Source organism: Doryrhamphus excisus, chromosome 15, assembly GCF_030265055.1.
Source record: "Doryrhamphus excisus isolate RoL2022-K1 chromosome 15, RoL_Dexc_1.0, whole genome shotgun sequence".
NCBI lineage: Eukaryota > Metazoa > Chordata > Actinopteri > Syngnathiformes > Syngnathidae > Doryrhamphus > Doryrhamphus excisus.
Genome location: NC_080480.1, coordinates 6,789,312 through 6,805,650, shown reverse-complemented (window position 1 = coordinate 6,805,650; position 16,339 = coordinate 6,789,312). Strand labels below are relative to the sequence as shown.

The window sequence follows — 16,339 nt, the reverse complement described above, 5'->3', positions numbered from 1 at the left end:
TAAAAAAAAAATGTTTTGAAATGGATCTAACAAAGCCAACACGACCATCTGTTTAGAAAGTGCTATGAAAAATACGTGGTACTTTGAAATTAGAACTTTATTTCTCATGTTCTTGAATACACCTTTCTGGTAGTAGCTTGTTTGCCTTTATTGTAACCTTGGTCAAACCTTCCCAATGAGTCCATTGATTTAACTCCCCAAGTTAAAACCACACATGATTCTGCCGTAGAAGTAGTGAGTATCTCCATTTCACCTGTCCATGTGAAATGAAACTGCAATGTAAACAGACTCAATAAAACCCATAAATTATTCCACTTGCCGCTCAGGGTGCCGTCACACCTGCAGTTTGATTTCATGATGGGAAACCTGATTCCATTCCATGAGTCACTCACTGAATGCACAGAAACTGGCACATGCGCAACAAGTTTGGCAGCCGAGTACTGTCGAGCACCAGTAATATATAAAAGGTCCCCTTAAGGACAAGGACCAGATCTGTTGTTTTTTTTTCATGAGGCTAATGCATTTATTCAAATACATGTACAGTATTTTCTGTCAAAATGAATATTTTCACACACTCTCTATTTTAAATATTGACACCCGGTATTATCTGTACAAACCACTGTATGAGTTGTCGGCACCAGCGTTGTTCTAGAATTAATATAGACATCAACAAACTTGGTAACCTTAAGGAAACTATGAGGTTAGCATCCCCCCACAGAGGGTTGCCTCTAGACACGCCACAAGATTGTGTCTACGAGATGAGATTTTTATGTTGCAATCTTCTAATTTAATTTCTAGTTTGTTACATTCTTCTACACTCTATGTGTATGCTACCGGGCCCCCTCTCCACCCACCAAAACAAACAGCCTTTATGACTGACAAAAAGGCCCACCCTGTTCATGCTGTTCTTCTCTGGACCAAATGGGCCAAGGTGCTGAAGCCAAAGCACAGTGAAGCCTCTTCCTGGTTTATTACCTGGTCAATATCTCCTTCCATTGCCCTGTCCACTGAGTAAATAAAGAGAAACAGTGATTTACATGGTAATAGACTGTTTGGGGCGTGTCCACCTTAATTTCATTAATTCATTAATTTTCTTCGGTATGAGGTACATTATTAAAAAAAAACAAACAAAAAACCTTAAACCGTATTATGGAAAGCAGGAAGTGAACAAATGTAACAGTTACTGATTGTAAAAGTACCAGATGGAGGGGTAGGATTTAATAAGCTTTGCTTCTTCCTACTCCTTTTGGACATGTGGAACTGTGAACTGATTTATGTGATGCACTCAATTGTGATCTGATGCATGTTCAAATGAAATAAAACCATTACCATTCTACCGCTTATCCTCACGAGGGTGGCGTGTATGCTGGAGCCTATTCCAGCTGTCTTTGAGTGAGAGGTGGTGTACACCCTGGACAGGACTGGTCACCAGCCAATCACAGGGCACATATAGACAAACAACCATTCACATTAGCCTTTCGTACAAACTAACAGCAACAGAATAATGCTTAGTTTATAAACAGCCTTTAATCTTGATTATTTGTGAATAGTTCTGCTTAAATATTTGTAGTCATGAATCAGCATCTGGTGCTTAGAATCTTTTTTTTCCAGTCAGCGGTCCAAGTCATGTAGGAAGGGTGTCTACTGTCTGACGTACATTTTTATATTTGTCCATCTTCGTCACACTAATTAGCTTCCAAGCCAACTGTTAAAATCTTTTGCTTCACTGGCATATTGCCCCTCCTGTGACTGAAGGGTGCGGCCCAAGTGTATACTGGATGTCTCACAGCCACCCGTTAACCTATAAGGTTCTTTTGGGTGGCAGCCTGTGCGACTTGCAGAGTGTATGACTTGTGTATGACTGCATTGGCTGGTTGGGGATTGTGGGATTTTTTTTTTTTGTCCTTTGCCTCTCCCCCTCTGGCCTTGCTCAGCTGCTCAAGCCATCTGTGCAAATGCAAACAGAGAACAGAGGGATGGAGTGAGAGAAGTTTTGGTGGTGGGGGTGAATGTTAAAGTGTAGTTTATGGAAGAATGACATGAGATATAGTAAAGAATGAGTGAAGCATGGACAGAGTAGGAAGCAAGGATTGTTTCCATAAAGTGTGTAGCACCACGGTGACGTGTATCGCCTCGCAAAAATAGGACAGTGACTTTGTGCGTACAGGTTTAGGTCAGTGGAAAGTAGGATGATGAAACATGTCTGGATTTTCGAGTTGGGTTAGCAAATACCACCCCATTTTTTTAAGTTTTGTTTTTTCCCCCCCTTTCCTGCTACTCTTTCCCACCCGCCTCTTTCCCATGCTCTGCAGGCCAAACATCCTCCTCTGAGCTGGCCCCTGCTTGCTTAGAGGTTGCCTCACGACCAAAAGCCAGCTCCTCATTCTGTTTGCAAATGTTTCCTGCTATCCCTCCCAGCTCACATCATCCTTTCTCCTTAGCCCATTCCAATGGAAAGTAGCTCATGAAACTAAACGAGAAGCAGTTGTTAAATTGATGCTGACAACATATGACGGCTTTTATCACAGATGGTTGCCCTTTATCCTCCCTCATATGCTTGACATCATGCCTCGTGTGTGACTCCTCAGTCATCTGTTTATGTGTAACTCTTTAGTTTTATGGTGCATGTATTGACCCCATTACGGCTATCTAAGATTTTTCTCAACTGTCCAAACTGTTTTGTTTTTTTTTGCAGTCATATTAACCAAAATTATATTTTTATACATCATTAATTATTGCTGGTAGTACAGTTCTAATTACTACAGTTTAATGTACTCATTTTAGCAGTTATATCCCAGAAATCATATGATCCACACATGTTTACAAGCTACAGAAGCTGCATTTTGAGATAACAAATATCTTATAACTTATATTGTCATAGACTACATGATTGGCTAGTGTTCATTTTTTGTTTTGATTTCTTGCGATAACATTCCTAGGTCTCTGCTGACAGCAAACTGTTCCATGTCTGGGCTTGCTGTTTTCTAATGTTTTTATGCTGTGTCTCTTTCCACACCAGACGTCTCTCCTGATCTGTGGCCATCCACAGACTTAAGTGAACTGGACACACCACTTGTATCGAAGGGGAGATGAAACCAGATGGGGTTATCTCAGCAGCGCTGGAGCCAATGGAAACTATGGAATCCAGTCCAGTGAATGATGCAGCACCAGAGACGGGCCAGGAGCCCAGTCAGGCAGCTAATGCAGCGGAGGAGGAAATGGCAAAACAGCCAGCAGGATTGGTGCAACCTCAGCCAGACAAGGCCAAGGAATCTCCAGCGGCCAAGACCGGCAACAAGATCTCAGGAGACCCCAAAGCCAAAACCACGAACAAGGCCGCAGCGAAAACAAAACCCGGCGCTACCAAGACTACAACTGGCTCACGGCCCAACACAACCCAAAGCCGCCTGTCAAACGGCGTGTCTAAGCCTCAGACCAACGGTGTGACTAAGAAGACAACGCCTGCCCTGGATAAAAAGAGCACTCCAACGTCTACAGCTCCCAAAAAAACAACAACCACCACTGGGGCCCCAGCCTCAAGGAGTACGGTTAAAGTGATTGAGAAGAAAGCAGCGCCCCCTGCCGCTAATGGCGCAAAGTCAGCAACGGGAACCATAGCAACTAAGAAGGCCACATCTTCAACGGTTAATGGTGTCAAAACTAGCACTGCAGCTGTGGCTAAAAAGCCTCCAGGTTGGTTTGCAATGAACAAAACCCTCTAATCAATGTGATACACACTTCATACACATCTAAACATACATATGTCAGATGACAGGTTGTTGTCAGGATACTCATTAACAATTTTTTTGCAGTTCACAGCTCTAATTAGAAAACAGGATACATTCACACACATATTAGTGCACTCAGTACACACATTAGACATGCAAGAGTGACTGCTGCATTTGCCCTAGATCCTGATGACATACTGTACCAGAGAAATAGTTGCGTAAAAATGTGTCTGACCTATATTTCTTACTATACCATACATTGTTCTTCACCGTCTCTCCTCTGTTGTCCCCACTTTTTACGTCCGCTTCAGCCCCCAAACCTGCTTCTGCAGCTCTCACAAAGCCCACCACTGCACCGAAGACTGATAAGGCCCCAGTGTCCAAGACAGCAAGGTAGGTGTCAATATTAGACGGAATCTACTCATTCATACTCTATTCATTCATTTTCTATCACGGGCATGCTGGAGCCTATACCAGCTGTCTTTGGGCGAGAGGCGGGGTACACCCAGGACTGGTCGCCAGCCAATCACAGGGCACATATAGACAAACAACCATTCACACTCATATTCATACCTATGGACAATTTTGAGTCGCCAATTAGCATGTTTTTGGAATGTGGGAGGAAACCGGAGTACCCGGAGAAAATCCACGCATGCACGGAAGAACATGTAAGCTCCACACAGAGATGACCGAGGGTGGAATTGAACTCGGGTCTAGCTGTGAGGCTTGCGTGCTAACCACTCGTTCGCTGTGCAGCCCTGCTGCCTAAAACAAATTCTCGCTCATGCAACAATCCACATTTTTTCTCCTCTAATCCTACCTCGATATCTGAATTGGATATGAATTGATGATCTTATTATCACATACTATTTAATCATGAGCTTATTATCACATACTATTTAATCAAAAGACCATTTTGTTTCCAGAAAATTTTCAGTTTATTACATGTATTATATCTAAACAGTGTAAACACAATAATTGCAAAAGTATTTCAACAATAATATTTTATCAACAGTCTTATCTTATCAATGTCTGACAATTAAAGTTCCATTAATCAAGTTTGGGTTTTTTGGTGACTGGAGAAGCACTAGGAATATTTATAGTGTGTATTCACGCTCGTGCGCTGTTCTCTGATTGGTTGTTTCACGGGCACGATACCAGAGCAGCGCGCTCTGAGTGGACAGCTACGGGGGCTGATACTGGACATGGTTAAACTCTATAGTTTATCAGTATCACTGCCCTGGGCTTTGACACAGTATCATTTCGGCCTTTTCCCGTAGGAAACCATGGGCGGTTTCTAGGGTACAGGGCCAATTAATACTGTCGATATAATTCAGATACCAGAGCTCTAATAAGCAATCAAGAATATCAGTGAATATACAAACAGAACTCTTAAATGCCACATAACTTCCGGATTTGCTAGATCTACAGGTGAGTATGATATTGGAACAACACAGATTCCAAAAACTATGTTTTTAATAGTTCTCACAGTTATTACCTTTGTATATATCAGCCAGTTATTTTTAATTCAGTCTCTTTCCGATGATTCGCCAGCGACTAACCTCATTTTCTCCAGAATAGTACTCACGATGAATAGATTGCGTTCAAGGTGAGAACAGCAAGGAAGTAGTTTGACTTGACAAAGCTCCTTATTTCCCAGCAAGGAGCCGTTGGCTGGCCTTTTTCAGCCTTCAGTTCATAGGGGTCCCTTTTTGTTCAATAAATACAGTGTCTAGAAATAAAGGACAATGATACCCCACATCGAGGCGAAGACATGCTGCGGCTAAGTAGGCCAGCAACCACCCGATGTCGAAACAAGCCTCAGAGGAATGCCTCGCAGGGTTTCACTAGAGCATTATACGCCATCATCAATAAAAGAAGTTACAGAAAATGCAAGCTGAGAACAAGAGATTTTTTTTTTTTGTCTCCTTAGTTTAGAGCCTTAAACGTCCAGCATCTGTTGTTTCTGCTTGTGTGGTATCAGATGTTCCTTGCCTGAATCACGCTACATGTGTTGGTGTGAGAAGCTAAAGCAGACTGAAAGAGACTCTTTGTCTGATAAAAACGTTGGATGCCTGGCTACATTTCGAATAAGGTCTTATCTCTGTGACTCCCCCCAGTTTGTTTGTCCATTATGCTGTGCTCTGTAATCCTGCCAGGTGGGCCTGTGTGTATAGATAAATTGTTCAGTCAGAGAAACATGCACCTAAAAAATATGACAGGATTACTCCCTATTTTCCCTTATTTTCCAGAAACTTATTTCCAAAGGCATATTTTTTACCAAATTTAAATATGACATCGTCTAGCCACCACCACCACCGCATATAGATGGCAGTCCTGTGGGAAACCCTGCATTAAATATGACCCTCTAAATAATTCAGTTCCAAACAATCTATTCTATTAAAATACTGCAGGTAGGCAGCCGCACTGAATTAGAAGCCTCTATTTTGAAACAGCATGTGTCCCTTTGGCACCTCCCCCCTCTACCTGCACTGGGTAGCAGTTGGATTGTGGAGATTACATTCAGATTAAAGCTTTATTCAGTTGTAGATGAGTAAACAGCTCATTAAATGTTGAGCATGTTGGTCATTGCCTCTCTGGCAGAAAACGCTCACTGTGCCATCTTTATCAACCATTTTCTCATTGATTAATCATTGTTTTTTTTGACTATATTTGTATTTTGTTTAATTTTTTACACAGCAGAAACATCCCAGAGCATTAACACAGGAAACATTTTATAAAATCTCATCAAGCATGATTATTATCTTCGTATTATCTTCGTAAACAGATTCATCTAATTAAAGATGTAATGCTTGTGTTGTGAATTCCAAACGCTGTAATCATCACACATAACGCCTCTCCGCAGAACCAACCATTCACCCGTTGGGGCATGCGTCGTTGAGTGTGTGCGTGCATGTCAGTATCCGTTCACGTGATCCACTTTGACAAGGACATACATTTCTTCTTTAATTAGAGTTTGCCCTTTCCCTACCTTGCTCAAATCCTTAATTCAAAGCTGCTATCAGTAGAGAAGTAGAACGCTCAACAGTCACATTAATTGCCTCACCAGGCTTCCCATCCTATGCCTTTGTGGTTGTCTCGCGTGCATACATTCTCCCTCTTTGCAGCATGGCCACTTAGTTTGAATCCATGTACAAGAAGACAAATGTTTCTGTGCAGCTTTTGGAAAATTACATTAAAATTCTTCAGTTGCTGCTATTAGCTCTATACTACCACATCTGTACATCTTATTCATCTCTTTCAATATGTACTGTAACATGTATATGATGCTCATAGATTAGACAACATATGCGATTTTGTCTGCGCATTAGTCCTTATGAAACAGGGATGAAACGAGAAGGGATGGGCTAAAACACGTGGTATGCATGCGTGCTATCCCTGCAAATGCAGCACAGTGAAGTGAAAGGAAAATGGTGGTTCAGTAGATAAAGTACATGGCTGAATAAATTGTGTCCTCGCTGACTGAGGTGGCCCTTACCGCTGTCGCTTGCTAACGTGTCTTCGTGTCTGCGCGTTGTACAAGCAAAGCCAGAGGAAAGAATCAGTGACCATATACAGTCATCTGAAAAAATTAGGACGCCCCATAGTGTAATTCTTGTACTCCTGAAGCGCTGCGCATAAAAGGGAGACAGTTTGTCAAAACACACATCCCTACCCCACATCATATGGCGCGAGTATTAAACGCCAAATTTGAACAAAGTCAGATTGTGGGAGGACTTTCAGTATTTGTGCAGACCTGCCAACATGTTTGAATCGGTTGTGCTCAGCATACAATTTGACTCTTGAATACGCTTGTATGCTTCGCTGCTCATGCATTTCACTGGTTTCTAGTTCAGTCTGTACAGTACAGATAAATAACAAAACATTATCCGTCAAATCAGGGGGTGCAAAAACAAAATAATGGAGAACCATCCTTCTAAGGCTGGTTCACGTTTTCCCATGTAGGACTAATTTACATCGTTTATGTCGCACAACCCTAGCAGCGAGTACGGTTTGTTCAGTCATGTGTGAATGTTGTCTTCCGAACCCAAGACCAGATCAAACCGACCGAGACCCAAGGTGGCTTGAGAATTGGGTCAATTGTGAGCGTTGATCGCACCAGCGCACCCCAAAACATTGCTTATGATGTGATGTGATGGGTTATATACCCTTAGGGGACTGACAAGCAAAAACTTGAGCAGGAATGGTTGAGAAACTAAAAAATGTCTTTTCAGGGCCTAATTACACATAAGTCATTGACTATTAGTCCAATGATTGGATAATTCTATTACACATACGGTCGTATGTCTTCCAAAGCATTTTGAGCTACCATGGTGTCGCCTTTTGTTTTACATGACATGACTTTTATTAAATCAGAGGATACAACAGGAGTAGTTTGTTTATGTTTACTGTTCCAACTCAGATGAGGAAATAGGCCAGTTTATTTTTCATGTTTGCCTATCAGGTGAAGTTCCAGTCCGGCTTTCATTTTCCTGCCATCCACTCAGCATGCCATGCGTGCACATTAGTCATGCTTTTTTTCATTGATGGTCCCTCTGGGACACTAAATTATTGCAGTGGATTCAATTCAGCCTCCTTGTGATCTAACAAACTGCCGCTGATGTAATGGTCTAACAGTAAATGTGTGCGGTGGTCAGGTTTCTTGCTCCAGACACTGTTGCAGGGGCTGTAAATCATCCTTGTGGGAGTGGCCAATGACTGTGCAATGCAGTCTTCCATTGACTTGATTTTATTGAGGTGCAACCGCAGACCTTATTAGCAAATGGATATAGTGTTAATCAGTGGGAGGGGTAAATGGAAAGAGGGACAAAGGGAAGTATTGATGTCTTGTGTTTTTTTTTTCTTTTTCGTGTAATGTTTTGTTTGTGGATATTGGTAATCATGACCAAAATGCTAATACTTTGACCTTTTTAGTTCTCTTTCTTCAACCATTGCAATAGTGCCTAAGAGTGATTAAAGATTAAAAATAATCTGTTCCGGGATGCAGGAACTGCTTATTTGTTTCGAGGGGGCGCAAAAACAGAATTATTGTGCAGTGCAGGTACACAGGTTGACTGTGATGTATGTTTTTCAAAAGTTCATTAATTAATAAGTGATTGCTGTGCTATGGTTGAATACAGCATGTTTGTTAATTTAAAAATTATACCTATATAAGAAAATAGTATGTATTCTTGGCCTAGCATTTTAATTTTGAAGAGTAAAAATGGTTGAATGAACAAAAATACAAATATAAGGCATTCAGAAGATGTGCTATGCAGTGTAATATCTAAGACTTGTGTGTGCCTTTAAGGGGCAGGGCCTGTGTGTGATGTCAGCTAGCTAGAGTTGACAGTGGTGGATAGCGGATTGCTACCAACAGCATCTTTGGTTAGCAGTGTGAAGAGAGCAGATCAATATGTGTTTGGTGCCTCTTAATAAAGCGATTAAAGTACATCGTCAATAACAGTATTCTACACTGGTCACGAGGTGTTAGTAATGTTACATTGATGAAACATTGCCCACCGCGGGAAATATTCTATGTTATAGCTTATTTAGGTCTAAAACTGCATATTTTGTAGGATTATGTCTACAATATGGGTTAAAACTAGTGTAAAAATGACTGTAGGGGTGTTTGTTACACCCGCAAATGTAAAAACTGCCCACAAACGTAATACAGATTTGCAGCTTTGATTGTAATAATCCCGCAAATGTCATACATTTCCCACCAACGTAATAAAATTTGCCTACTGCAAACGGGAAATTATTACATTTTGTTTGTGGACGTACATGTGTGTTTTCGTTACAGTATATTATTGTATGTGTGATTTTGTGTGTATATGGGGAAGAAATAATAAAATATAATAATAATAATAGTAATAATAATTTATTAAAACAATTGCAATTATCACAATTATGTTATCTTTTTTAATTTAAAATTAATTATAATTTTATAATTAAAGATTCCTTTAATGTATTCAAACGATACTCTTTGAATAATATTTTTTCCACAAATAAAAGAATTATCTTGTTAAAATCCTCAAAATGACATCTACACCTTCTCTCTCATTAAAAGAAGAAAGAACAAAAAAACAACAACCACAAAGATCATTATTTTGTGTCATATTACATTTGTGAGAAGTTATTACATTTACAGATTTTCATTTTCCCACATATGTAATAATTTCCTGCAAATGTAATAGTTATTACATTTGGAAATTCAGTATTACGTTTGCAGTAGACAAATTTTATTACGTTTGTGGGAAATTTATTACATTTGCGGGATTATTACATTCAAAGCTGCAGATTTGTATTACGTTTGTGGTTTACTACGTTTGTGGGCAGTTATTACATTTGCGGGTGTATCAGTGTTATTTCATGTTTTGATGACTAATAGTGCTAAAAATACATTTAGAAGGTCATGATTAGGTTTTGTATGCTATAAAGATGGAATCTTACTTTGTTGAAATTCACCTATCGCTGTCAGATCTGCAACCAATTACGGTAAACGAGGGATTACAGGAATTACTAACTAACTTAATGTGAGTGATTGTGTTATGGTAGATGAATACCGATCTAAATAAGTAGTTGTGACCCTGTATTGAACTCTCTGAACTGAACCTCTTCTTTGTGAGATTGCCTCAGGGCTAATAGCTTTGACAGGGATTAGTTTAGCTTTGCGACTTACTAATGGCTGTTGGACCAACAAGAGGACAACACATATGAACAACAGTTTTCTGCCATCTTGTCGCATCATTCAGTGGTGTTGATCATCCCGATATGCCGGGGTCTTTGCCCCGCCCACACCCCCACTCAATTTGTTGTCTTCACATCTTTTGTTCATGTTTCTGCTCCATCACTTGAATGTGGGCTTGTTTGTGTCTTCCATTTTTCCCCCAAACAGCACTCCTGTTGTTTTTCTTTGTCCTCCAAAACTGATAACAGCGCTACATTTGCAATGTTTACCAAAGTAGCACCAATGTGACCGAGTTTAACCAACAGTTACCATTGTCTTGCGAGGACACCTGCAGAGAAATGGAAGCAGAGGGAAAACAACAGTCATGATCTCATTTGGAGAGCAGGATCATTTAACAATAAAATGTCCAAAGTGCCCTCATTCGCATGAGTGCATCTTTCTCGATGTGTCTGAGCTTTGTCCAGTATTAAGATCCAGCTGCTATATTTCTGCATAATTATCACTTATTCTTCTTACAATGCGGTTTGGGCAATGTCTGTCCAACTCACTTTGTGTTGCCTTTGCTGCAGGGAGTACGTACGTCTGCATGCATTTATACTGCCTGCTTTTTATTTTGTTGTATGGACAATGTAAGTCATTATTTAAATCCTAGTTGAAGGGGAACAAAGCAGCACCAGCAGGCAGCCATGTTCTCACACATCTATCCTTTCCCACTTCCAATAATCGGGGACATTTGTATTTGCAACAAAGCCAGTGTTATTACTCCTCGGGCAACTTATTACTTTCTTGCTGTGTGGCTCAGTGTGCCCGTAGCAACCAACCATCCGAGTCATCTGATTCTGCAGCGCCAGTGTTTTTCTAGGATCTTTCTTTAACATTACTTTAACTCAGGGGTCTCAAACACGCGGCCTGCGGGCCACACACTAGTTTGAGGCCCCCGCCTTGATATGAAAGTTTAATGTTAGTGCGGCCCGCGCAAGTTTGATATGGATGCTGTATGGTATCATGTACCTAGAAAAAAATGATTATGTTTGATTAATGTTCAAGGTAAAGGTTAAATAACTGTTAATAGTTATCCTCCCTATCCGTGTGGAAGTGGTAAGTTTTTGGCTATTTAAGTTTAAAGGAAATAACTTGAAGGTTACCGTTTAGGTCGCTAGCTCTCTAGTTTGCGAGTTAGCATGTGTCTCAAGACCCTGCAGTTGCGCAATATGTTGTAAATAAAAAGAGCAGGGGTGTGGAGCCACATCAATTTTTGTGGCTCCGGCTCCGGCTCCGGCTCCGGGCAAAATGGTGTGGCTCCTTGTGGCTCCGGCTCCGGCTCCGGCTCCGGCTAGGTCTATTTTTCACCAAGTTAAAGAGTAACTTATAGCGCATTTTAACGGTTTTGAGCAAGCAAAAACAGCCTTTTCTTTTCTCATCGAATGTATTTTGTATTAACCAACACATCTTTACAGAAAAATGGAACCATGTTGCCCAAAATCGCTAAAACATGGGAAAGACGTAAAAGTGAGTCATTGGCTTTCACAGCAACTCAGAACTTTTCACATCATGCATCTCTCACTGCAAGCACTCGCGTTTTACTCATTGGAACGTATGAGGAGCATTGCCTCCACGATGTCTTCCTTCATCCGGGATCTAAGGTCCGTTAGCAGAAGTTTCATGGCCGAGAACAGCCGTTCGACTGACACTTGTGTCGTGGGTAGAGCGGCCAGGGCGAGGCTGGTCGTCTGAACGGCCGCTGGGTACTTGCCGATGATGCTCCAGACGTCTTTTCCCTTCAGTCGTCCGAGATTCTTCATCTCATGCACTGCATCCGTCACCGAAGAGGGTGTTTGCATCACTGCATGACGCCCGCGTTCGAGCCGGTCCAACTCCTGTTCAAATGGGTCGTCTTCTTGCTCGGAGCTCGCGCTGCTCAGCTGATGCTCTGCTGCAGTAGAAGCTCCAGAGTTCTCTATGTGATGAACCCTGTGAGCGATCTTGATGAAGGCATCTTCGGCACGTTGCAGTCTCTCGCCTAGTAGGATCCTGTACCGGGCGTCGGCGAAGACGGCAGCCAACACGGCATCCGACTCGAGCAGTGTCTCTTCCCGCCCTCGCATGGAGGAGGCGATAGCGGCGCCGATGCCCCCTTTCTTCTCCAGTCCGTCCCGCAGCTTCAGCCACTCTTTGAGAAACGTCCCTGGTGTGAGCTCACTGCTCTGTAACCGAATGGTCACGATGTATGGGTCCTTGAGGACGTCAGCAAGTTGTTGGATTCGCTGCCATTTTTCGTCCGACAGGTGCAAGTCCGGCGCGACAGCAGCATAATCTTGCACCACCTCCCGGAGTTCCAGCAGGCGGTTCACCATGGCGTAGCTGCTGCCCCACCTTGTTGGCACGTCGATGATCGGGAGCAGATGACCTTTCTTTTTCAGAGATGCCACCATGTTCGGCGCCCTGAGCTTCTTCACGACGCTTCGGGCATGCTCCAACACCGCATGTGCACCTCGTTGCTTCAATCCGTCGCGTACAGCCAGCTGTAGGGTGTGAACACCACATCGCGTCATGTGGACATTGGTGTTTGCGCCAGCTGCTGGGCGCGAGCCTGTGGACGTGTCGAAGTGATCCACAATCAGGTCGCGGAGTGTTTCGTCATCACCAACCTCGTCCTCTTCTTGATCTCCCTGATCATCCGCACTTCCCTCCTCTAGCAATTCACTGCTCCTCTCTTCATCACTCTGGTTCAATAGCTCTACGGTTTTCACCATCGCCCTGGCATTGTCCGTGACCACAGCAAGCACTTGATCTTTGTTGAGCTCGTACCTCTCCAGCGCTTTCTTGAGCAGCTCCAGCGTTTCCTTCGCAGTGTGCTTGCCGGCACAGTCCGTGACAGCTAGTGTCTTGATTGTCGGCTTCCCGTCGTGAAAAAACTGGGCGTTGATAGCCAGGTAACTGGAGCCAAGCCGGGTTGCTCCGTCCATCTTCAAGTACACGGGTTTGTTCCTCATGATGCTGATGAGGCCAGACTCCAGTTGCCGAGCCCGATTGATCACCATCTCGCGAACGGCGTTCCTGTCCAGGCTGACGTGCAGCTGCCTCGCGATGGACCCGGCGATGGCACCGAAGCCGGCCGAGGACGAGAAGAAGGAGAGCGGCAAGGAGTCCTTTACCACCATGCTCACAAGTCCGTCGGTGAACTCGCTCTTGCTGATATTCAGTGTCACTTTCGAAGACGTGATGTACCTGCCGGAACCAGAAATAATTTGTTGTTTTGGGACACACATGTGCACGATTTTTTTAATTACAATAATTTTCGGCGAAGATGAAATTTAGATGTTTCTTGAAATTTAGAAAGGCAAGTCAACAACAACCGAGTGACAACAACCTTGTCAGCGGGCCCATATAACGTCGAGTCTACAGGGGGCATGCCACGACAAGTCGACCGCAAAGTAGGGCGTTTCAACACCCGACCCTCTCAGAATACAACAAAAATTCGTCTGTTGAGTTGTCATGGTCATGGATTTGAAATTTCCCAATCTTAGATCAATAGAGTTCAAGGTTATGGAGCTATATCTAGTTCAAACCACACAAATTTTTTAAAACGAAGTTCTTAGAAAATATATAGGTATCAGGAGAGCTAAGGCGTCTATGTAGCTAGCAGAAAAAAAACTCACTCGAAAGTCCATTTCACATTCTTAAAAAAATGGATTTTAGATATTTTTGTAGCAAATTTCAAAAAGAGGTTAATGCCATTTTCATTATTTGAATTAATCTCATAAAAAGATGACCCACTTTTTTGGAGAAATGCACGTCACATCAATGCTTACTTAATCCTCTTAATGTCAACAAAAATATAGAGTGGGATTCCATTACTTTCATCCAAACATCGATATGACAAGGAGTGGATCACGCCCGGTGTCGGCCGCCTCCCCCCCCCCATTACTCCCTCCCTCCATCTCAGCTGATGCGACAGAGGGGAGTGGGGGGTACCGTATAGTCAGCGGAGCCGAGGGGGAGCGGGAAGCGGGGCGGGCTCGTCAGCGTCGGTGTGGCGCAGCGCGCGAACCTTTCTTTGTAAGATCGATTTCCTCAATAAAACTCACCTATCCATACGCTGTTGGGTCTGACGTTTTGGTTGGGATTCAGTAGAGGTGTCGACACGCGCACTCTTGGAAGGTGGTTCGTCGGCCTTCACAACAAGCTTGTATTCCTCCTCATGGAATCGCTGTAGATGACGTTTTAGATTATGCGCGGAGGAGCCGCCGCCTCCCTTCGTCTTGCGGCTGACCGATTTCTGACAGGCTTTTCCGACCTCATCGATGACACCGCAAACAAACAGTCCTTCATCACCAACGGAAAAGTAGTCATATACTTTACTTCTCGGTCCTTTAGCTGCCGCCATGTTTCTGTGAAATATACCTATGTATTACCAAATCGGCAACATTAAGTAAGTGCAGGGCTGATTCAGTTATCTCAATCTCAATCTTATATACATACAGACTGTTGCTGCATGCCCATAGCCAACAAAGTGCCTGAGACTCTCCCCCTCCCACCCCCATATCCATCGCGGTATTCGAACGTTTCACAGCAATTGCTCCATTTCTCCTGTCACGCCGTCAAACAAATGCAGCCTGCATCACCACATTATTGATAGAAAGACGTGTGTCATCCATTAGCCAACACCAGCACAAATGATTCGAGTTTCGGAGGTCGGAGCCACAGGAGCCACAAAGTCAGAGTGGCTCCGGCTCCGGCTCCGGGCAAATCGTGTGGCTCCGAGTGGCTCCGGCTCCGGCTCCGGCTCCGGCTCCACACCCCTGAAAAAGAGTATAAATGTGACTATAGTCGTGTTTTGTCATGTCTACAGGGCTCTAATAATGCTTTGTTCATTTTAATCTGAAAAAAATAATTTGTCTACCCACCAACTATATGTGGTTTCTTAAGTTTTTATTATTTGCCGTTTTATTATTATTATTTTATTTATTTATGTATTACTGATTGATTTATTTTTTATTTTATTTTATTTATTTTTCATCTTATTTTGTGTAGAAAAATAAAAAGTAAGATATTTGAGAACAGTGGAATGTTTTATCAGAGCTTTTATTGTAGAAAATTGGAACCAAAGGTTTTTTAATTTTTTTGTTATAAATAAATGCGTTTTTTTGTCTTTTTTTGGAAAACCTGATGCGGCCCAGTCTCACCCAGACCCGAGCTCCAGTGGCCCCCAAGTAAATTGAGTTTGAGACCCCTGCTTTAACTGTTCTCGATAAGATCTGTTGTGGAAAAAACAAGCTGTCCTTTGTAATTTATTTTGGTGCCCTTATATTAAGACTACAATACGTCTTACTGTCCTCGGTGTCATTCAGATGACAGCCATCATGATCGCTGAATGAATGGAATCACAACATAATTCAACCATCAATGTAGCAAAACACCCGAGACCCCAACAAGTGGACTGGTCCTGAAAATACTATAACAGATTTTTAGCTGTGCAAATTCTCTTTCATTTGCAGGACAAGGCACAGTGATAAGATAAAGTGTAATCGGATGAATATTTCCCCACCCCTCCCCACCGCATTTCTCAGTGGCCTGGTTCTTTTACAGCGCTCTATAAAGTAGTCTTGCCCTGTCAGATTATCCCTATTAATTTGATGAGAAAGACGACGGCGACCACCGTCTTTGACTATCCCGTATGCAAATGTAATCTCTCATGTAGCGTCCTTCTGTCAAGTGATCATTTACCTTTCCTGTGAATCTTTCTTTATTTTATTTTGTGTCATCAACATATTATTTCAATTTTACATGTTTTGTTTCGGCTCAAAGTTTATAGTTTTGTGCTGCTCTTTTGCTTCTGTTCTCCAGTTCAGCCAAAGGATCTCGTGTTGCCCTACATTTCACTTGGCTAATAAGCATTTTCTTCCATCCAACTCTT

At 42.5% G+C, this 16,339-nt stretch overlaps 2 protein-coding genes across 5 annotated transcripts in view; one reads left to right on the top strand and one right to left on the bottom strand.

Annotated features, from left to right (window-relative positions):
- prr36b (proline rich 36b) overlaps positions 1-16,339 on the top strand; it is a 38,819-nt gene that overhangs the window by 10,050 nt on the left and 12,430 nt on the right. For all 4 annotated transcript variants that reach the window (XM_058050392.1, XM_058050391.1, XM_058050393.1 and 1 more), the window contains 2 exons: positions 3,020-3,693; positions 4,040-4,121. In XM_058050392.1, coding sequence (XP_057906375.1) covers positions 3,090-3,693; positions 4,040-4,121 — 686 coding nt within the window. In that variant the 5' untranslated portion in view covers positions 3,020-3,089. The remainder of the gene's footprint in view (positions 1-3,019; positions 3,694-4,039; positions 4,122-16,339) is intronic.
- Positions 11,450-15,094, bottom strand: LOC131103824 (uncharacterized). The gene is made up of 2 exons (XM_058050416.1): positions 14,511-15,094; positions 11,450-13,650 (listed from the first exon to the last, which is right to left on the bottom strand). The coding sequence occupies exons 1-2, from the start codon at positions 14,807-14,809 to the stop codon at positions 12,003-12,005; spliced, it is 1,947 nt and encodes a 648-aa protein (XP_057906399.1). The 5' UTR covers positions 14,810-15,094; the 3' UTR covers positions 11,450-12,002.

What these genes read in the sequence shown, in the direction of transcription:
- LOC131103824 (XM_058050416.1), bottom strand. Translation starts at nt 14,809, where the DNA reads ATGGCGGCAGCTAAAGGACCGAGAAGTAAAGTATATGACTACTTTTCC. An exon ending in ACCCAACAGCGTATGGATAG is followed by an intron (nt 13,651 to 14,510) that starts GTGAGTTTTATT and finishes TGGTTCCGGCAG; the next exon opens with GTACATCACGTCTTCGAAAG.